The following is a 23642-nucleotide window of genomic DNA, read 5'->3' on the forward strand; positions in this document are numbered from 1 at the left end:
GTTCTTCATGGCTGTCATTCTCTTGTACCTGATAGCTTTAGCAGATTACAAAGTAACAGATTTGTTTTTAATTAGAGGAACAGATGTTTGACATATGGCACACTAAGCACAGTATGAATTTTGTTTTATTGCACAGGAACATCCTCCTATTTACATCAAGGATTTGGATGTGAATCAAAATTATATAGCCTTGAACACAGCCATGAGAAACCACAAGACAAAAAGAAAAAGAGTTCTGGTCTTGCAACTCTGAAAAAGAGGTTTATAAAAAGACGTAAGTCTAATCGGTCTGCTGATCATGCTAAGCAGATGCGTGAGCTCCTTTCTGGATGGGATGTAAGGGATGTAAATGCATTAGTGGAAGAATATGAAGGCACTGCAGCTTTGAAGGAGATTTCATTGCAGGGTACTTTGGCACGGCCAGATGCACGGACCTTGCAAAGAGATTTAGCAGATCTTTATGAATACAAGTACTGTACTGATGTCGATTTAATATTCCAAGACACTTGCTTTCCTGTACATCGTGCCATTCTGGCAGCAAGATGTCCCTTTTTTAAGACTTTGCTTTCATCCTCACCCGAATATGGTGCTGAGATTATGATGGACATAAACACTGCTGGCATAGATTTGCCTATGTTTTCAGCACTATTACATTATCTGTACACAGGAGAGTTTGGAATAGAGGACTCCAGGTTCCAAAATGTCGATATCCTGGTACAACTTACTGAAGAGTTTGGAACCCCAAATTCACTGGATGTTGATATGCGAGAACTTTTTGACAGTATGTGCTATTATGATGCTGTTCTGAGCTTTTCATCTGATTCTGAATTAGAGAAAGCATTTGGAGGGACTCCGAGTTGTTTAGATGAAGAACTTTGTGGGCATAAGGCTATCCTATCTGCACGTTCTCCATTTTTTAGAAATCTACTCCAAAGACGAATAAGGACTGGTGAAGAAATTACAGATCGCACTCTGCAGACTCCAACTAGAATCGTATTAGATGAGTCCATCATTCCAAAGAAATATGCAAAAGTAATTTTACATTGTATGTATACAGATCTAGTGGATTTGTCTCTGGTACTACATTGCAACCCATCTGTAGGGAGCCTGAGTGAAGTCCAAGCGATGGTTGCAGGAAAAGGGAACATGTCAAGGACTGAAGAAGCAATGGAACTTTACCACATAGCTCTTTTTCTAGAGTTCAACATGCTAGCTCAAGGTGGGTTTGCTACCGTTTGTTATGGGCCTAAAAGTCACATACTGAAACATGTATATCTTTTATTTTCATCAGTATTGGTAAGTAGGTCTAATTATAACTGATAGTCAAATTAAATGCTGGTGGTATGCTTTTAAATTAAAAACAGAAATGTAGTTTGTGTATTTAAGAACTTACGAAATGCAAATGTCAGAGTTGTATAAAAGTTGATTTTCTGCAACATTTTTGATAAAATGGGACATCAGGTGGAATAAAACATAGGTTGGTATCAAACTGTTGCTTTCATCTGATCAAACTTGGATTGCACTGATTCTCTAAGTAATTTTTTAAAGCTGTGATTATGCTACATGTTAACTGATCCGAACAATGCATGAAAAAATGATGTCCAAAAATCTTGGTTGTTAAGTGCATTAAGCTAAGCTCATTAGTAATAAATAGCAGTGCACATAGAAAATCTTTTTTAACTGAATAGATTTGCCTGATAAACTTTTCTATTTCAAGCTACAGTATCTAGCAGGGAGTCTAACTGACAGGCTGGAGGGAAGTGCTTTACTGAATGTATTTCTGACCCTGTCATTCCCATCTCACCATTCTGATGTAATTGAACTCCTGGAGGCATCACAAAGTAGAGTTGGAAGCTGGCATGAGAGGGCAAATCTCCAAAATAGGCCAACTATTTCCTAAAGGTCAGCTAGTGCCCTTTTGAATAACTGGACAGTTCTTCATAATGACTTCTGATGTTTCCAAGTCACCAAACTATATCTTTGATCCAGCTACACTCCGGTGTAAGCTAACCTTTCTGAAACTCCTGGGTTTTGTTGTGGGGGGGGGGGGGGGTGGGTGGCGTTGTTGGTATGTTGGGGAGAAGAGAAGCATTCAGGGCAAATACGTATGAACATATGAATTAGGAGCAGGAATAGGCCACTCGGCCCTTCAAGCCTCCTCTGCCATTCAGTAAGTTCATGGCTGAACTGATTACTCCACATTTCCACCTACCCCAATAATCTTCCACCCCTTTGCTTAACAAGAATCTATCTACCTCTGTCTTAAAAATTTTCAAAGACTCTGCTTCCACCGCCTGTTGAGGAAGAGAATTGCAAAGACTCACGACCTTCTGAGAGAAAACATTTCTCCGCATCTCTGTCTTAAATGGCCAACCCCTTATTTTTAAACAGTGACCCCTAGTTCTAGATTCTCCACATGGGGAAACATCCTTTCCACATCCACCCTGTCAAGACCCCTCGGGATCTTATATGTCTCAATCAAGTCACTTCTTACTCTTCTAAATTTCAATCTTTCCTTGTAAGACAGCCCGTCCATTCTAGGTATTAGTCTCGTAAACCTTCTCTGTACTGTTCCAACGCATTTACTTCCTTAAATAAGGAGCCCAGTACTGTACACAGTACTCCAGATGGTCTCATCAATGCCCTGTAGAGCTGAAGCATGACCTCCCTACCTTTGTATTCAATTCCCCTTGCAATAAATGATAACATTCTATTAGCTTTCCTAATTATGTGCTGTACCTGCATACTAACCTTTTGCGATTCATACACTAGGGCACCCAGATCCCTCTGCATCTCTGAGCTCTGCAATTTCTTGCCATTTAGATAATATGCTATTTTATTCTTGCTGTCAAAGGGGTAATTTCCCACTTTCCCACATAATACTCCATTTGCCAGGTCTTTGCCCACTCACTTAACCTATCTATATCCCTTTGTAGCCCCCTTATGTCCTCTTCACAAGTTACTTTCCTACCTATCTTTGTGTCATCAGCAAATTTAGCAACCATACCTTCGGTCTCTTCATCTACATCATTTATATAAATTGTAAAAAGTTGAGGCCCCAGCACAGATCCCTGTCGCACACCACTCGTTACATCTTTCCAACCAGAAAATGACCCATTTATGCCTACTCTCTGTTTCCTCTTAGCTAGCCAATGTTCTATCCATACCAATATGTTACCCCCTACACCATGAGCTTTTATTTTCTGCAATAACCTTTGATGAAGCACCTTATCAAATACCTTCTGGAAATCTAAGTACAGTACATCCACCAGTTCCCCTTTATCCACAGCACATGTAACTCCCTCAAAGAACTCCAATAAATTGGTTAGACATGATTTCCCTTTCACAATACAATGTTGACTCTGCCTGATTACCTTGAATTTTTCTAAATCCCCTGCTATAACGTCTTTAATAATAGCTTCTAACATTTTCCCCAAGACAGATGTTAAGCTAACTGGCCTATAGTTTCCTGCTGTCTCCCTCCCTTTTTGAATAAAGGAGTTACATTCGCTATTTTCTAATCAATTGGAACCTTCCCCGAATCTAGGGAATTTTGGAAAATTAAAACTAACGCATCAACTATTTTACTAGCCACTTCTTTTAACTCCCTCGGATGAAGTCCATCAGGACCTGGGGACTTGTCAGCCCGCAGTTCCAACAATTTATTCAGTACCACTTTCCTGGTGATTGTAATTTTCTTGAGTTTCTCCCTCCCTTCCATTTCTTGACTTGCAGCTAATACTGGGATGTTACTTGTATCCTCAATAGTGAAGACCGATGCAAAATACCTGTTCAATTCATCTGCCATCGCCTTATTATCCATTATTAATTCCCCAGACTCACTTTCTTTAGGACCAATGCTCATTTTATTAGCTTTGCTTTTTAAAATATCTATAGAAACTCTTACTATCTGTTTTAAAATTTCTAGCTAGCTTTCTCTCGTACTCTAATTTTACCTTCCTTATCAATCTTTCAGTCATTCTTTGCTGTTTTTTATATTCTGTCCAATCTTCTGACCTGCTTCCTGTCTTTGCGCAATTATTGGCTTTTTCTTTAAGTTTGATACTATCTTTAACTGTCGTAGTTAACCACAGATGGCGGGTCCCACCCTTGGAATTCTTCTTTCTCATTGAAATGTATCTATTCTGTGTATTCTGAAATATCCCCTTAAATGTCTGCCACTGCATCTCTATTGACCTATCCCTTAACCTAATTTGCCACTTCACTTTAGCTAGCTCTGCTTTCATGCCCTCATAATTGCCCTTATTTAAGTTTAAAATACTAGTCTTGGATCCACTCTTCTCTCCCTCAAACTAAATGTAAAATTCAATTATATTATGATCGCTGCTACCTTGGGGCACCTTAACAATGAGGTCATTAATTAATCCTATCTTGTTGCACAATACCAGGTCTAGTATAGTCCGCACTCTGGTTCGTTCCAAAATGTATTGTTCCATGAAATTATCCCGAAAACATTCTATGTACTCCTCATTTAGGCTACCTCCGCCCATCTGATTTTTCCAGTCTATTTGCAGGTTAAAATCCCCCATAATTATCGCTGTACCTTTCTGACAGGCTGCCATTGTGTCTTCCTTTATACCCCGTCCTACGGTGTGGTTAATGTTAATAACTAGAGAAATTTCTGATCCATCAGGTAACTTAGTTCTTGCTAGCAGTAAGAAGGCAAATCCCCTGCTCCAGTGCAACATGACCCAACCGTGGTGAAATGCAATCCATATGTATAGCAATCCAAATGGTTTCCATTTGAGAATGAGGAAATGCTAACTGGCTAATAAAACTGAGACCTCCTTCTGTAGCCATTACAGTCTCTCTCACTTTCCACATATATACACGACGAAAAGGTGAATAGGCTCGGGTGAAACAAAAGAAAGAGCTATATTTATATAGCGCTTTGCACGACCACGGGACGCCTCAAAGCGTTTTACAGCCACTGTAGTACCTGTGCAATTTAGGAAATGCGGCACCAATTTGCGCACAGCAAACTCCCACATATAGCAATGTGACAATAGTAATCTGTTTTGTGGAGGAAAAGGAACAGCTGTTGCATCTCATACTGATAAATTTCAGCAAGGAGCACAATTGTCCACAAAAATTTCATGTAGCATCTTAAATGTGTAAAAATGTTTCTTGTTGTTTTGCAGAGGCGTGATCAAAAAATTAATCACCAGGCCAATGGTGGAGATATTAACACAGATAACCAAAAGTTTGGTCAAAGAAATAGATTTTAAGCAGGACCTTGAAGCAGAGAAGAGGTGGCTGAAGGCACAACCATCAATGGTGGAGTGAAGGGAGGGATACACAAGAGGCCAGAGTCAGAGAACCTAGAAGGGAGGAGAGTTGTAGAGCTGGAGGAGGTTAGAAATAGAATAGGATGGGGTGGGACCATTATGGATAGAAGCACAAGAAAGATAATTTTAAATTTGAGGTGTTGGGAAACTGGGAGCCATTGTTGGTTTGTTGAGGGTTGAAGATGGTAGGCCAGACAGGTGAGCTTTGGAATTGTCAATGTCTAGAGATGACTGAGCCATCCATGAGGGTTTCAGCAGCAGATTGTGCAGCCTATGCCAGTTGTCTGCGAGGGGTTGGAATCAGTGGTTGGGGCAGGGGCCAATGACAGTGACTTTGACTTTGAATTTTTTTAATGTTTAGCAAGGGAAATTGTGGTCCGTCGAAGACTGAATGTTGGAAGAGCAGTCTGGGATGGTGCACAAGGGAGTAGGGGGATTTGGGTAGTGAGGTTTACAGGGATGTGGTCCGAGTTTTATCAGTGATCGACATCATGGCAATAGAGGTCTTGGCAATGGCCATGAATCTGGGTAGAATTTTTATATGGAGGGAGATGTTTGGGGAGAGCAGTGAATTCACACACCATCCTGACTTGGAAATATATTGCCGCTTTTTCATCTTTGATGGATCAAAATCCTGGAAAGCCCCCCCCGCCCCTTACCGAACAGCACTCAGGTTGTTGGGGGACTGGGAGCCATTGTAGTTCAAGGAGGGCAGGATGAATTGGTTTATGGAGGGTGGAAGATGGTAGGCCAGACAAGTGAGCTTTGGAATAGTCAATGTCTAGAGATCACAGAGGCATGCATGAGTGTTTCAGCAGCAGATTGTGCAGCCTGTGCCATTGCGAGAGGGAGATGGACCAAACAGACTGCAACGAATCAAGAAGGCAGCTCACCACCACCTTCTCAAAGGCAATCGGGATGGGCAATAAGTGCTAGCCTTAACAGCACCGCTCACATTGAATGAATAAGAAAGGGGAGCTGAAGTGAAGGTTGTAATCACTGAGTCTGAGGAACCACATAGTGCAGAGGCTAAGGGAGAAGATCTTGGGAAGAAACATGTTTTAGTTTACTGGTTCTGTCACATATTCTACCACTCATAAGATGAGCCCTTTATCTTATTTACACTGATTTGTTCTCCCCAACAATGTATTTTGGTCACAGGACAGCTTCAGTATATTTACTGCACAGAGCAAAATATTCAGTGTTTTACCTCTAAATGTGTAAACACAAATAGATTGGGACCCCATTGTAACAGGGTCCATGTCTCAAGACCGCGTTATAGGTGAGACTGTATTATGACGAGGTCCTTTGAAAGGCATTGTGTAAAGATTTTTCTTGGTCAGTTACAGAGAATGAATAAATGCAAGCAAATAGATCTGCTTTAACTATGTCCTACACTTTTCCAATTTTCAGAAATTGGATTGTTTTATAGCTATAATAGTGGTGAAAATAGTCTTATTGCAAATCATTTGATTCATAGCTAGTGATTAACGACTATTTAATTAGGCCAAAATATGATACGGAACTGCATTCCACTTGATTAAATTAAAAGTAGAAAACTGTAGGGATGATGGACTTTAATCAAATTTTAGTCTGCTAATTTTGTCCTATGTGGGAAGATCAGATAACAATCTGAACATCGATTCAAATGAATGCGTAACTTTTGATGTGTACATTATACTAGAAAATATTGCACTAAGTTTACATTTCTTAATAAATGTTCTTTTCAAAACAAGCTTTTACTCATTGAGCCTCATCTGTAAAAGTGTAAAAATTACTGATTATTTCCGTGTAAACTTCTGTTTTGGAAATTAGATTGTAGAGGACTGAATGTACACCGCTGTTCTATTCCATATATTTGTGCAACTTAAATTGACATGAAATAAAGTTACAAAACAGGAACGTGAGACCACTAAATGCTTCTGATAATCTCATCAGAAAATGTTAAAGTTTGCTACAGTCCAATACTTTTTGCACTGGATACAACATAAAACATAACAGTGAACAGGTTAACTATTGTAGAACAAGACTGATACTTCAGCGCATCATGACATTCTGTTTCGGAGCACCAAGCTGGATCAAATTTGCCTTTGTACTGTTGGTCAAGATATTTAAATGAAAATTTTAGGGTCCAAGATGGACCCGTGTTATACTGAGTTCCACACTATAGTGGGGTCCCAGTGTATACTTTGACTTAATTGTGTGAAATTTCTGAGATGCAATTTTTAAAAACTACATTATTGGGGCTGTTACATTAGCAATAATATCAAGTGTTTTTAGGAACAGGAAAAGCCCATTGAATCCAAACAAAAATCTCACTAAGCCACTTTATTTGAAAATTGCTCCAAAGAATTCCACCAATGATAGATTATTTTGTTGCTGCTTACAGTAAGATCTGTGCATTACATGACAGTTTATTGAAGCAGGTCTGGTTCCTTTAAGCTAACAAAGTCAATTTGTTAAGAAACCCAGGCTGAGGTCATGCAGTGTTTGTTATTTGGTCCAGGAATTTTGAAGATTGGAATGTGCTTGTTAGTTTTAGGCTGGAGGTTAGAGGCCATGAGCATTTTGTGTGTTTTTTATCTACATCAAGGTATGGTGTCTGGGAAGTGACATACAACTTTTGATAAAAATATTTAAATTGAAGGATTACTGAGTCCTGAATTAATGGAAGTAGGGAAGGGAACAATTTACATGCAGCCTGAGTAGACCGAGTAAATCTTGCAAGCCACTTTGCAGCAGAAAGCACACAAAAGGATTTTTTTTGTGTAATTGCATGTTGATATGTGTCCTCTATCTTGTGCTTGATGCAAATGTTCTTTTGCCCATTGAATGAAAGATTGTGTGGGTGGTTGAAAAACAAGATTTCAGTTGTAATCTCGAGCTATGGATGGAGTTTGAGGGTTAGTATCATAAAAGTAGCTAAAGATTTCTAGTCCATTACATCAAATTGGGTTTATAAAATATTCTTAAATTCAACTAATGTCTTTTTTAAAATGAGTATTTGCAAAGTCGAATATGGTTTCCCCATATAGTAGAAGTACTGTTAGTTAAATTTTAGGAAATCGTCATGAATTACTCAGATTTTGAGATGTGCCATTGTGCAATCCAAAAGCCTTTTTTCAGTAATTATTCACAAGCTTGTGTTCCATCCTAAAAATGAGAAAAGACCTAATGCAGTCCATTTGTCTTGCTCACTGTCATAGATGGATGGTGCGTATTATTGTCGCGTAGATTGAGTGTTGTCGACAGAAGTCTCGGAGTCTTTGTAGAGCTAAAGAGTAAGTCTTTTATTATGTACGGATATAACTGTTGACACTCTCCACAAGCTTGTCTAGCCAGCACACCTCGTGCTGCTCTAGCTTCTTCTCAGCCTAATACCCCTGTGACTGTTGCATCATCATCACTACAGTGGGAGGGGTTTACCCTCGCTGTCTCAAACATTAACCCTTTCAGGCCCTTATGCTAGATCTCCCCCAAGTCTTTGTCCCTATCTATTTTTGCTATATATACATTCACTTATTTTGACTTTACGTATTGCCCCATCTCCCCAAGCCTCTAATCCTTACAAATTCAGCCTATCAGGAGGCTTCACGACTCTCGTTGATCGTGTTCTTATCGATTTCAGAAGATCGGTAGTCTTGCTTGAAAATCTTTTTGGGTGACTTGGATGGTCTTGACCAATGTTTGTAATATCCTGTTGTCTCTGGTTTGTCCAGATAAATGATTGACTATCCCTATTCTACTGAAGCAACAATGTTCCTATTACATCAAATAGTACTCTATGCCGTGCGTACTAGATACAATTTCTGATAATTTTCATCTTTTTGAATGACAACACCTTTCTGTTCTACGTCTCATATCCATACCTTCCAGCTGAGTTAAGTCTCTGATATGAAATCTTTTGTTGTAATTGTGAGCTCGTCGTTTCCTGTAGTACTACTCTCTATCTTGAACTTTTTGGTAGTCTTTGACGTCTAACCCTGGGAGTAATATTCTCAGCAAAATGGGAAGTTGGGATTTCATCTTCCTCCCCATCCACAGCTCAGAAGGTGATGATCCACACAACAACGGAGTAGATAGATAGTTAATCAATGTGTTTGGAAGATCTTCGTTCTTCTTCAACAACGCCTTTATCGTTCTTGCACCTTTTTCGGCCTCGTAATTCGATTGAGAATATCGTGGTGAACTTGTGGGTTCAAGATTTATAGAGCTCAGGAGGCTTGACTTCTGGAATCTTTTTCGTTTCACTTTGGTTTCAGTTTGAATTGTTTTCAGAGAGTTGGGGATGAGCAGTGGTTTGAAAAGGAGTTGGAGAAAACTTGCCAAGAAGAACACACCACTCCAACTCAGTCTGTTCCAGCAGTTTGGAAAAACTCTGCCAGTTTTCCAGCTTTCAAGGAGCTGAAAAGCAAGTGTAAGAAGCAGACTGAAACTGTCGTTGCATTCCTCCTGTAAGGCCTGTGTCTGAAGCCTCTGTTGCTGCATTTCCTGGAAGCCTACCCAAACTGATCTTCAATGTCGCCTGAAAAAAACTGTTCCAGGAAGATCCCAGTGACAGCCGTCCATACACAGTTGGGATGCCAAAGCAAAACAAAGGACATCTTTCCATATCATTTTCTTTTTCAAGAATTGGCAAGTATTTAACCCAAGTGTTTTTTTTGGTCTGTTTTTTCGTAATAGAGCTCTAAAACGCAAATCCCTTTTATTTTTCTGGTTAACGCGCGTGTGTGTTTGTGTGTGTGTGTGGCTAAGGTAAAAAGGGAACTTTAATATTTCAATGTGTATTATGCGTTACTTCATTACTGGTTAAGACTTGTTTTATGATAAACTGATAATTTTGTTGTTTATTAAAGAAGCTTGGTTGGTGTGTTTTATTCTGGGATAAAAATAGAGTCTATGATTGACCGTATCAGTAAGTGGGAAATAATTTAAATATATGTTGTGACCAGTGGAGAAGTGGAACTAGAATAAACAGTGCCCTCCTCCCGCCTCAGTTGTAACAATATTGTGAATATGACTCTACCACATCCACAAAGTTCGCATCCTGCTGAGTTGGATGATCTACCGTTGCTCATGATAGTGCATCAGCCGAAGTTTGCATCTTTCCCTGAACATATACGGTCTTGTACGTATATTGCTTCACTTCTAACCAGAACATCTGAATTCTTGGAGGCAGTTTTGTGATCTCCTCAGCCAGTAAGAAACTAACGGTTTGTGGTCTGTCTCAATGATGACTTTCAATTCCATAATGTAATCAGAGAACTTCTCGTAAGCCCACGTGACTGCGAGTGCTTTTTTTTTTCAATTACTGCATATATAGGTTTTGTCTCAGACGAAGCTCTTGATGCATGATTGATCTTCAACGAACAATAGGCTGTTCTTGGAAAAGGATTGACCCAAAGCCTGTGGATGAGGCATCTGCAGCGATCGTTGGGAGTGTAGGGTTATAGTATGCTAAGATGTTAGGAGATGTGAACATTTCTTGAATCTTTTGGAATGCTTGCTCTTGATGTGAACTCCAAAATCACGCTTGATCATTTTTTCAAGAATTGTCTTAATGGCTTAGTTATCTGCACTAGATGAGATAAAAATTTGGCTAATTGATTCACCACTCCAAGAAATCTTTGGAGCTTTTGGACAGATGTTGGAGTTGGAAACTCATTAATGGCTCTTGTCTTTTGCGGATCTGCCATTATGCCGTTGTTACTTATGATGTGTCCCAAGAAATGGTTGGACGTCTTGGAGCATTCACGCACGTTGTTAATTGTGAGCCCTTCTTCCTGAAGTTGACTTAAGACCACTTTTACTCTCTGGTCATGTTCTTTTATGGAAGCTCCATGAGCAAGGATGTCATCCATGTGACATCACCTCTTTCAGACCTTGCAAAATGTTGGTCATGGTCCTTTGAAAGCTATCAGGTGCAGAAGCTATCCCAATGGAAGACGATTGAAGCAAAATCTTCCAAATGGTGTGATAAATGTTATGAGTAATCTTGACTGCTTGTCCAAAGGAACCTGCCAAAAGCCACTTTTCATGTCGAGTCTCGTGAACGTTATGCTTTTGGAGAGCTTTGCCAGGCTGTTGTCTGCTGATGACAGACGATGAATTTCCCTCTTCACTGCTTTAAGCTGCGTTAAATTCACACAGGTACGAAAAGTGCCATTTGGTTTAAGAACTGGAACCATAGGTGAACACCACTGTGTTTCATGACAGGAGAAATGACTCCCATTCTACTCATCTCCTCCAGCTGATTTTGTAGGTGGTTCATCAACAGGTGTGGTATCTTTCTGGGTGTAAAGGTACATACCAGTCTGGGATCTTCTTTTAGCATAACTCTATACTCTGTCTTAGCCTTCCTAGACCCAAAAACAGTTTGAGATCGTCTGCTGAAAACAACTGTTTGTCTTTAATGTTTGACTTTATCCACCTTTTTTGTGTAGATGTAGGTCTAAGTGTGCTTTTCTGCTTAATGAGGAAAATTCTTGGTTTTTCAAAACTTATTATATTTATATTTACCCGCTCACCGAACGTCAGTACCATTACTCACCCGATTGCTGGATTCTTCTTGGAGGCCACCACACTTCTGTGGTGCAGCCTGTATTTCTGTGCACTGACTCCTCGACTGACTGTGACAGAGCAGCTCTGGAGTGCTTCACAGCCTCTTCTGCAGGACGCAGTTTTCTGCTGTCTTCAGGCTGTACTATACCAGCAAGTATATTTCTTTAAATTCTTTGCTCGTTTACCACTGCCATCATGTTGTGTATTGGAGTTTTTTTTTTTTATTTCCAAAATATACTTTATTCATAAAAATCTGTAAAAATTACATTGCCAAACAGTTTCCAAACAGCACCAAAAAATACAAACATTGCAAGGGAGATCAGTTTCCTTCAATACTGTCATGAGTTTCTTCCCAACCCTTCCGTTTCACAATTGTCATGTCAATTACAGTTTTACATTTACAGCAATTGAGAATATTAACGAAACAGTTCGAGGGGTTTCCCATGGATCCAGCCCCTCAGTCCAGCTTGGTGGGGGAACCTTACACTGTGGTCTTTCCCCATTGAGCCTTTGCTGCGGCTGCCCCAAGCTTTAGTGCGTCCCTCAGCACGTAGTCCTGGACCTTGGAATGTGCCAGTCTGCAACATTCGGTGGTGGACAACTCTTTGCGCTGGAAGATCAGCATGTTTCGGGCAGACCAAAGGGCGTCTTTCACCGAATTGATAGTCCTCCAGCAGCAGTTGATGTTTGTCTCGGTGTGCGTCCCTGGGAACAGCCCGTAGAGCACAGACTCCTGTGTTACAGAGCTGCTTGGGATGAACCTTGACAAAAACCACTGCATCTCTTTCCACACCTGCTTTGCAAAGGCACATTCCAGGAGGAGGTGGGCGACCGTCTCTTCCCCACCACAGCCAATGCGGGGGCACTGTGCGGAGGGGGCGAGACTTCGGGTGTGCATGAAGGATCTGACGGGGAGGGCCCTTCTCACCACCAGCCAAGCTACGTCTTGGTGCTTGTTTGAAAGTTCTGGTGATGAGGCATTCCGCCAAATGACTTTGACGGTCTGCTCGGGGAACCATCCGACAGGATCCACCGTTTCCTTTTCCCGTAGGGCCTTGAGGACATTCCGTGCAGACCACTGCCTGATGGACCGGTGGTCAAAGGTGTTTTTCCGCAGAAACTGCTCCACGAAGGATAGGTGGTACGGCACGTCCCAACTGCACGGAGCGTTCCGCGGCAATGTGACCAGGCCCATCCTTCGCAACACCGGGGACAGATAGAACCTCAGCACGTAGTGACACTTGGAGTTTGCGTACTGGGGATCTACACATAGCTTGATGCAGCCGCACACGAAGGTGGTCATCAGGATGAGGGCCACGTTGGGTACATTTTTCCCGCCCATGTCCAGAGATTTGAACATCGTGTCCCTCCGGACCCGGTCCATTTTAGATCCCCAGACGAAGCGGAAAATGGCTCGGGTGACTGCCACGGCGCAGGAGTGGGGTATGGGCCAGACCTGCGCCACGTAGAGCAACAACGTGAGCGCCTCGCACCTGATGACCAGGTTCTTACCCACAATGGAGAGAGATCGCTGCCCCCACATGCCCAACTTTTGTCGTACCTTGGCTACTCGCTCCTCCCATGTTTTGGTGCACGCCCCGGCCCTTCCGAACCATATCCCCAGCACCTTCAGGTAATCTGACCTGACGGTGAAGGGGACAAAGGATCGGTCAGCCCAGTTCCCAAAGAACATGGCCTCGCTCTTGCCGTGGTTAACTTTGGCTCCCGAGGCCAGTTCGAACTGGTCGCAGATGCTTATCAGTCTGCGCACGGACAGCGGATCCGAGCAGAAGACGGCGACGTCATCCATGTACAGGGAGGTTTTGACCTGAGTGCCTCCGCTGCCTGGGATTGTCACCCCTCTTATGCTCGCATCCTTCCTAATAGACTCAGCAAAGGGTTCAATACAGCAAACAAACAAGACCGGGGAAAGAGGACAGCCCTGTCTGACTCCAGATTTGATCGGGAAACTTTCCGATTCCCACCCGTTGATTGAGACTGCGCTACTGATGTTTGTGTAGAGCAGTTGGATCCAATTGCAGATTCCCTCCCCAAACCTCATTTTGGAAAGCACGTCCATCATGTAGGTGTGCGATATCCTGTCAAAAGCCTTCTCCTGGTCCAGGCTGATGAGGCAGGTGTCCACCCTCCTGTCCCGTACGTAGGCGATCGTATCCCTGAGTAGCGCGAGGCTATCAGAGATCTTCCTGCCGGGTACAGTACAGGTCTGATCGGGGTGAATCACCAGCTCCAGAGCAGACTTGACTCGACTGGCTATGACTTTGGACAGAATCTTGTAATCAACATTAAGCAGTGAGGTGGGCCGCCAATTTCTGATTTCTACCCTCTCCCCCTTCTGCTTGTAAATGAGGGTGATGATGCCTTTTCTCATGGATTCTGACATGCTACCGGCCAGGAGCATACTCTCGTATACTTCCAGCAGGTCCGGGCCGACCCAGTCCCACAGGGCCGAGTACAACTCGACCGGTAAGCCGTCGCTCCCGGGAGTTTTACTCGCCTCGAAAGACTCGACGGCCTTTGTCAGCTCGTCCAGAGTTAGCGGCTTGTCCAGTCCCTCCCTCCTGCTGTCATCTAAGACCTCTGTGATAGATGACAGGAAGGACTGGGAGGCTCTGCTGTCTGTGGGCTTCGCGTCATACAGCCCAGCATAAAAGGATTTGCTGATCCTTAGTATGTCGGACTGCGAAGACGTTACCGAGCCATCTTCTTCCTTCAGGCTGCTGATAACGGAGCTCTCTCTGTGTACCTTTTGGAAGAAGTAACGCGAGCACGTCTCATCCTGCTCGATGGAGCGGACTCTGGACCGGAAGATGATCTTGGAGGCCTCCTTGGCAAAGAGCGAGGCCTGCTGGCTCTTCACCTCTTGGAGGTCCTCCTTGACCTCGACCCCCATTGACTGCAACCGGAGTAGATTTTGCATAATTTTCTGGAGTCGGGACAGTTCCCTCTGTCTCTCTCTCGCCTTCTGAACACCTTTGTGGATGAAGAACCTCTTGATGTTCTCCTTAATCGCTTCCCACCAGTGAACTGGAGACTCAAAGAGGGGTTTCACGGTCCTCCAACCATTGTAATCCCTTTTGAGTTCCTCAACGTTCTCTGGGGTCAGCAGTGTCGCATTGAGCTTCCACGTCCCTCTGCCAACCCGCTGGTCGTCCTGTAAGTGACAGTCGGCCAGTAAGAGGCAGTGGTCGGAGAAGAACACCGGCTTGACGTCGGTGGATCCGACCGTGACAGCACGGGACACAAACAGGAAGTCAATCCTGGAACGGGCAGACCCGTCCGATCTTGACCATGTGTATCTGCGCTGCGCTCCGTCTGCAGGTTTGCTGAAGACGTCGTGCAGTTTGGCATCCTTAACTGTTTCTATGAGGAATCTGGACGTAGCGTCCAGTTTGCTGTCGTCACTGCCGGATCGTCCAGCCGCATCGATGATGCAGTTGAAGTCACCGCCTAGGATGACCGGCCTGGACGTCGCCAGCAGCAGTGGGAGCTGCTGGAAGACGGTCAGCCGCTCGCTGCGTTGTACCGGGGCGTACACGTTGATCAACCGGAGCGGAGCGTTGTTGTACATCACGTCTGCTACGAGGAGGCGGCCGCCCACCACCTCCTTAACTTCGGAGATGGTGAAGTTACCTCCCCGCAGCAGAATACCCAGGCCGGAGGAACGGCAGTCATTACCCCCCGACCAGATCGATGGCCCGTGGGACCACCATCGCGACCACTGCCTGTAGGTGCTGAGGTGTGGTATTCCACACTCCTGCAGAAACAGTAGGTCAGCTTTGACCTTGGCAAGGTAATCCAAGGTTGAAACACATCGCGTAGTCGATTTAATGCTACGCACATTAATGGAAGCAATTCTTACACCCATTTTTTACTAAAAATTAGTTGTTGCTTCCCATACCATTTGTCCTCGCTAGTCCCAGTCCTTCCCCTTCGGGATGTTCCTGCATACCCATCGTATGCGCAAGCAGTTTCACGTTGGTTGGGCTCAGAAACCCCTCCTGATTTTTCCTGCAGGGTTTGTGCCGCTCGGGTGACATCGGGGGGGTCTTGTAGGCAGAGAGGATTGGGTTGTCCTCAGCTGCTTCCATCTGTTCCTCCTCGAAAACATCACAGCTCCCGGTCTCCCGGAGCTCAGGTGCGCCAGACGTGTCTTTGCTCCCGGTGTCCCGGAGCTGAGATGCGTTGGCCACGTCGTTACGTGTGGGGAATTGGGGTTGGGGCACGCCGGGCCCATCACAGCTTCCAGTGCCCGGGGGCTGGGATGCTTTATCATCCATCTCGGAGTTCTGCCGCCTCTTTTGAAGGGGCTGTCGTTCCAGCATTTCCCCGTCCAGTGAAGAGGAGTTGTTGCAGTCTGATTCAGAAGAGAGCCTCCTCTTGCCACTGGTTTGGGTGGTGGCTTTGGGATGTTTTTTCTTTGTGGTTTTCCTCTGGACCACTTGCCACTGACCTGTTTGTCCATCTGCTGCCTCCTCCTCCATTGATTCTGTCTGTGGAGGAGGGGTTTCCGGGCGCTGGGTAGGTGCTGGGTCGTTGGTTTCAGCCGCCTCCCCTTCCTTCTCAGGTTGAAGAGTGTATTTTCAAGTTTTGTCTACAGAAGTCTTTTAGTCTTTGTAGGGCTATTTACACTCTCACAAGCCTATCTATCCATGACACCTCATGCTGCATCTAGCTTCTTTTCAGCCTAATACTCCGTAACCATTAGATCATCATCACTATAGTGGGAGGGGTTTACTGTCTCAAATATTAAGCCTTTCAGGCCCTTATACTACAGATGGTTGCAACCCCAATTTCAACTTGCCTACTGGAATATTTTCTGTGTTCTTGGAGTAAAAATAGCCAGTGGGATGTGAGATCATTATTAGGAGGATAGGGCTTTTTTTTAACGCAGCCAACCTTTTCTATGTTCAGTTTGCCTTTTATTTCAGTGCTGTTTAAGGAATTACAAATGCTGTCTGGTACAGGATTGTCTTGGTATTCTCACATTTGCTTTGCTTTGTTTAAGGAAAAGAAACAATGCTAAGCTTGCTAATTTTTTTTAATTTTCAGGCGTTGAACTTTTTTACGTTGAGCTTTGATTTTTTTTCATATGGCTGGGTGCATTTGAACTAGATTTAAGCTTGAAAATGTCTATGTCCAGACTTACAAAACTATTTGAATATACAAGTCTGAGACCTGTTCAAAGGAAGCACTGGTAGATCAGTAATTGTGTATCCAGTTTCTTTAGCTAACTGGAGCATTTGTATTAGTATCAAGTACTATGAGTGTCACACCTTCAACACATACATTCTTGGATCACTTTTGTTCATGCAAAAAACAATGGTTTTCAAGTAATATAGCCTGTGCAGTTTGTCCCTGAAGCTAACTTGCATTGATACTGTAAACTTTTCATCTTGACCCCCATCCCTTGTTACCCTTCTTAAAGACTGTCCTGTGTAATGTACGGTCTTTATCCCTGATTTTGGAATGCCTATTTGTAGCAGTAAGCATGTCATCTCTGACATCATCTTAAATCCCCTCCACTCTCGACTGCTTTGACATTCTTCCTAAACTGAATGAAACATTCTAAATGTGCCCTACCCAATTACCAATATAGCGTTAGCATTAGCTATTTTCTTTTGTACTCTGTGCATCTATTTTTAAAATGTAGGGTTTCCTAACCTTTTTTAAACTCCATTAACTTATTTTCACTTTTCAAGATTGTTATAACTGAACTAGAAGTCTCTGCTTTTTCCTTTTAAAAAAAAAAATACTGTTTCCTCCTACACCTCCTAGATTTCTCACCTCTCATTTCTATGCATTAAATTTCATAGACCTTTTAGAAATTATCAATACCAAGCCAATTTAGACGAATAAAGAACAGAACGTATTTCAATAACATACTTGTAGTTCCAATCTGTTTGAGTATGAAATGTTGGCTTGGAGCACTGTAGTGTTATAGCCACATAAAGTCAGCCCCAGTTTCTTCTTCACCGTGCTTATGGCTAGCTGCTGCTGCTCTCCCATGTAATATTTGCTTCTCTCAGGCCTTTTCTACATTGTTTTGCCATGTTGATCATCTGTCTTATTCAGCTGCTCCTTCATTGCTTTATCCTGATATTTTCATGATGGCCACATCACAAAGCTAACTGGTTTACCTTTGCTTTGTGTTATGAGCATTGGACTTTGTAACATGATGTTTTAAAACGGAGATTTTTTTAAAGTTTAAGATGGAGTCAGAGAAGTCAGCTGACCTCACATCTACTCTGCTTAAAGACAAGACCGAAATCTGGGACTTCTGAGAAATCAGGGATGGTGGGACTGTCCTATGAAGAGAGAGTGGGGATATTGGGCCTGTATGCTCTAGGGTTTCGGAGAATGAGAGGTGATCTCATTGAAACCTACAAAATACTTTAAGGGATAGACAGGGTAGATGCAGCTAAGATGTTTCCCCTGGTTGTGGAGTCTAGAGCCAGGGGACACAATTTCAAAATAAGGGGGAAGCCACTTAGGACTGAGGTGAGGAGAAAGTTCTTTACTCAGAGGGTTGTGAATCTTTGGAATTCTCTAGCCCAGAGGGCTATGGAAGCTTAGTCATTGAGTATGTTTAAAGCAGAGATTGATAGATTTCTAAATACCAATGACATAGAGATCTGGGGATAATATGGGAAAAGGCATTAAAATGGATGATCAGCCATGATTGTATTGAATGGTGGAGCAGGATCGATGGGTTGAATGGCTATCTCCTGCTCCTATGTTCCGATCTTGGTTACCAGGGCAACAAAGATCCCTGATCAAAGATTTTCTGAAAAGCAGAGACTGCAGCGTTATGGCACCTGAAGAATAATGGGTTTCACCCTCCCAGACATTCAATTTGTAAGCAAGAAGTCAGTGATTTTGAGGATGTAAATATGCATGGCAGCTGCTAATACCTGGAAACAATGGAAAGCCCAAGTGGCTCTGCTGAAGCAGACTTGTGGACTTTGCATATTGGAAAATGACAATGGCCTATTGACTTTAGATTACAGATAATTTTAATAGATTTTCTGAAGGCAAACAAGCAGTGGCAGCCTTAGAGTTTCTTCTTTTGGGCCTCCTTATCTCGAGAGACAATGGATACGCGCCTGGAGGTGGTCAGTGGTTTGTGAAGCAGCGCCTGGAGTGGCTATAAAGGCCAATTCTGGAGTGACAGGCTCTTCCACAGGTGCTCTTCCTTAGAGTAGGCTGTAAGGAAGACAACCAACAGTGGCAGCCTCAAGGAAGAGAGAGAGGGAACGTCTGCACCCACTGATGCAGCAAAAGGCTGTGAAGATTTGAACCTGTTTTGAAAGTTAAGGTTTGCAGAGAAGTAAAAGACCAACAGGATCACCTTATTAATGGATGTCCAAGTGGAAAGTGCTCCGAGAAGTAAGCAAAGAGATTGCTTTTTTGAATAGGTCTGGGAGATCCAACCCATTGCAACTGGGAGGAGTTTGGGACTCTTAACTGCAAAGATTTCGCCAGCAAGGAGGACTGTGTAACGTATAAGTGTGGTGTGAGGTTTTCAAGTGTTTTAATAAGAAAATACCTTTCTTTGTAATTTGGGATGTCAGCTACTTACAAAGTACTATTTAGTTAATGGGGATTTCTTTTAGTTTAGTTCTAATAAAAGTCTTAAAACATGAAATCTTGTCATGTAATTCTTTAAATTGGTCTGGGGGTTCATATCTCATATTTTAACTTGAACGGTCTCACTGAGGTTGTAAGTTTGGTTTACTGGTGTTTGCCTTACTGTTTCTCTGACCGTGTTCTTTGTCATTTTATATGTCAACCTGATCCTAACATTGGAAGTGTTAAGTGTCCCGTTTTGTTTCAGTACAATGTAATAGGAGGGACAAGCTGTTGCTATTACATAGCCTGTTGTTTATTTTGATAGTATTTGTCCAGATGTAATGTAGGTCGTAGGTGCCATCTCCTTTGCTAAGTTAAATTGATCATCTCTTACAATATCTCTTGCTGTAGAGTTGGTATTGAATATGGCACTGGGCTTATATGGATTATTGATCAATGTTGTCAAATCTATGAAGACCTTTTACAGAACAGTGGTTAGGCCTCATTTGTAGTATTGTGCTCAGAACTGACCAAAAGGCCTCAGGATGCAAAAAAGATTTACTAGAATGTTACGAATAATGGAGGACTTTAATGATATGGAGAGACTGGAGAAGCTGGGTTGCTGTCATCAGAGCAGAGGAGGTTGAGATTTGATAGTTGTGTTCAAAATCATGAAGGTTTTGGTAGTGCTAATAAGGAGAAACTGTTTCTTGTGGCAGAAGGGTCAGTAACCAGAGGACATAGATTTAAGTTAATAGGCAAAAGAACCAGAGATGACATGAGGGCTTTTTTTTATGCAATTGTGATCTGGACTGAACTGCCTGAAAGGGTGGGTGGTGGAAGCCGATGTAGTAGTAACTTTCAAAAAGGAATTGGGTAAACATTTGAAGTGCAAAAACATTTATGTGACTGAGGAAAGAGCAGGGGAATGGGGCAATGTTCCCTTAAAAACTTTGTTGTTGTGCACGGCCAGTTTTTCTGTGCACGGTACTTATAAATTTGTTTGCGCAGCCAAGCATGTGCGGTATTTCACATGGAACAAGTCCTACATGGTACCTTCCCTGGTGACTGAGCATGCGTACAGGAAACATTGGAGTGTCGCTAATTGCACAGCTCTTTCAAAGAGCTGGCACAGGCATGACGGGCCAAATGGCCTCCTGTGCTATATCATTCTACTTTTTTTTAAAGAGGAATTTAAAATCGTTTTTAATGCATAATTTCTTTGGATAACCACACCTTTATCAAAAGGATAATATGCATCACTGTCTTGAAAATAATGTTTAAATTGCATTTTCGTAGGTTGCGAAGATATTGTGATGGAGAGCATCTCCCTGGACACCTTGATTTCCATTCTGAAATGGAGTTCACAGCCTTATGGTTCTAAATGGGTTTATCGGCAGGCACTTAATTTCTTATGTGAGGAGTTCACTTCAGTCATGATCTCTGATGTGTTCTTTGAACTCAGCAAGGACCACTTGCCTTCTGTCCTTCAGTCGGACTATTTGCAGGTATAGGCTCATGTTTCTTTCATCTGACATAGATTCAGAAAATCCAGATATTATGTGAATTTTATTGTTTGACAAAGCTAGTAGCCTAATATATGTGCAAGCTTAGAAATTCCTTAAAGGAGTGGGTCCATGGCCCACAGCTGCCCATGAATTGGCAATTTTCCGAGTTAAAAAGATGACTATTATAAGAAATTGAAAATTTAGGCTGCTTGTTTAATCTCTGTCAAATATGGAACTGAGTTTACAAAAAGTGATGTACCTCACTTTTGAGCACAATAATTCACCCAAATCATCTTTAAAAAAATATATATATATTTTTAGGAATGATTTTGGCTGTTAAAGTGTTTTGTGTACTCAACAAGTGGAAGGGTGCCTTTAAGTGCAAATAATTGATGTAGGTGTAATATTTTAACTGATAAATGACTGCTGGAGTGTACCTTCCTAATGCAACACAAAAATGACAATTGCCATTTAGAATTACTGTTCCATTTTAATTTCAATTTAAGATGTTTCCAAACTGAGAGAAAACTGAAAGATTGGTTTGAAGTTCAATTTATTCATTGTTAGCTTCCAGTAAACACAAAAGGAGTACTGTTTACATAAGGCCTATCCATTAAGCATGCAGCATGACCTCACACAGGCTGTGCTCAATTATTACAGGGGGTTAGGATTAGAGATGACTGAAGCCTTTGTCTAAACTGCATTGAACCAGTCATAATGCACAGTAGTGTTCACTTTTCAGCAAAATTGCATAATGTTTCAAAATAAACTTTAATGATTTTCGGTACATATTATGGAGAGTAAATATAATTGCATAGGAACATGCTTCAACATGTGATTCAACCATACTCTTTGTAAATTTGAGAATCCTGATTTTGACAGATGCCTAGTGTTTCATATTTAAAAGGTTCCCAGTGGCATTTAGGTATGTACAATGATATGTAATTCCATGAGATTCACACAAACTACAGCTTAGGATTGTCATTTTAGTAGGAAGAACTTCATTTAAGCGACAGAAAATGCAAGGGAATACTTCATAGTGCAGAGGGGAAACCTCCAAGATAGTAACATACCACTAACAGAGAAAGGATCAAATCCTGTAGGTTTGATGCCCCATCTCTTGACAAAGGCATCATTTTATTGCATGAGTAATACTGATTCAGATTTGGAATTTAACTTATTCCTGACCTATTTCTCGTACCTCCTTTTCTCCCTCCTTTGCTTTTTAAAAAAATTAAAACTTCTACCAGGGGGCCAAGAGAGACCTTCAGTGTTCTCATAAAACTTTAGCCTTTTGGAATCATTGTGTGTTTGAAGGGAAAATAGCATCATACGAACTAGGAGCAGGAGTAGGCTATTTGGCTCCTTGGGTCTGCTCCGCCATTCTATAAGATCATGGCTGATCTGTTCGTGGACTCAACTCCGCTGTCCTGCCTATCCCCGATACCCTTTGACTCCCTTGTTTGTCAAGAATCTGTCTATCTCTGCCTTAAAAACATTCAACGACCCTGCCTCTACCACTCTCCGGGAAGAGAGTTCCACAGACTCACGACTGTCTGAGTTTAAAAAAAAAACAACTTTTTCCTTATCTCTGTCTTAAATGGAAAACCCCTTATTTTGAAACTGTGCCCCCTAGTTTTAGTCTCTCCCACAAGGGGAAACATACTTTCAACATCCACCTTCTCGAGTCTCCTCAGGATCTTGCATATTTCAATAAGATCACCTCCCATCCTTCTAAGATCTAATGAATACAGACCCAACTTGTCCAACCTTTCCTCATAAGATAAACCTCTCATTCCAGGAATCAGCCGGGTGAACCTTCTTTGAACTGCTTCAAATGCAATTATATCCTTTCTTAAGTAAAAGGATATAATTGTACACACCACTCTGGATGTGGTCTCACCAATGCCCTGTACAACTGTAGCAAAACATCTCTACTTTTATATTCCATTCCCCTTGCAATAAACGACAACATTGTATTTGCCTTCTTCATCACTTGCTGTACCTGCATACTGTTTGTGTTTCATGTACTGGGCCACCCAGATCCCTCTGCATCTCCGAGTTCTGCAATCTCTCTCCATTTAAGTAATATGTCGCTTTTCTATTCTTCCAGCCAAAGTCGACCAGTTCACATTTCCCCATATTATACTCCATCTGCCAAATTTTTGCCCACTCACCTAACCTGTCTATATCCATTTGCAGACTCCTTATGTCCTCTTTGCAACTTACTCTCCTGCTATCTTTGTGTTATCAGCAGATTTAGCAACCATATATTTTGCCCCCTCTTCCAAGTCATTGATATTGATTGCAAATGGCTGAGGCCTCTGTGGCACTCCGCTAGTTACATCTTGCCAACCTGAAAATGATCCATTTATGCCTACTCTGTTTTCTGTTAGCTAACTAATCTTTTATCCATGCTAATATGTTACCCCCTGTACCATGGGTTCTTATTTTGTTTAGTAATCTTTGATGTGGCACCTTGTCAAATGCCTCCTAGAAATCCAAGTACACCACATCCACACCCTTTATCCACGTTGCTTGTTACTTCCTCAAAGAAGTCTAATAAATTAGTCAAACACGATGTCCCTTTCACAAAAACATGTTGACTCCGCCTGATTACATTGGGATTTTCTAAATGACCTGCTATATCCTCCTAAATAATAGATTCCAG

General features: G+C 42.2%; 1 protein-coding gene across 7 annotated transcripts in view; it reads left to right on the plus strand.

Moving 5' to 3' along the window:
* Positions 1–23642, plus strand: part of btbd7 (BTB (POZ) domain containing 7) — a 67629-nt gene that overhangs the window by 23176 nt on the left and 20811 nt on the right. For 5 of the 7 annotated variants that reach the window (XM_068038745.1, XM_068038747.1, XM_068038746.1 and 2 more), the window contains 2 exons: positions 137–1219; positions 20763–20971. In XM_068038745.1, the coding sequence (XP_067894846.1) occupies positions 137–1219; positions 20763–20971 (1292 nt within the window). Of the gene's footprint in view, positions 1–136; positions 1220–5162; positions 7212–20762; positions 20972–23642 lie in introns of those variants that run through there. The other 2 variants (XM_068038749.1, XM_068038750.1) reach the window with 2 other exon arrangements.

The sequence above is a fragment of the Heterodontus francisci genome, chromosome 9 (assembly GCF_036365525.1).
Source record: "Heterodontus francisci isolate sHetFra1 chromosome 9, sHetFra1.hap1, whole genome shotgun sequence".
In the NCBI taxonomy this organism is placed as follows: Eukaryota; Metazoa; Chordata; class Chondrichthyes; order Heterodontiformes; family Heterodontidae; genus Heterodontus; species Heterodontus francisci.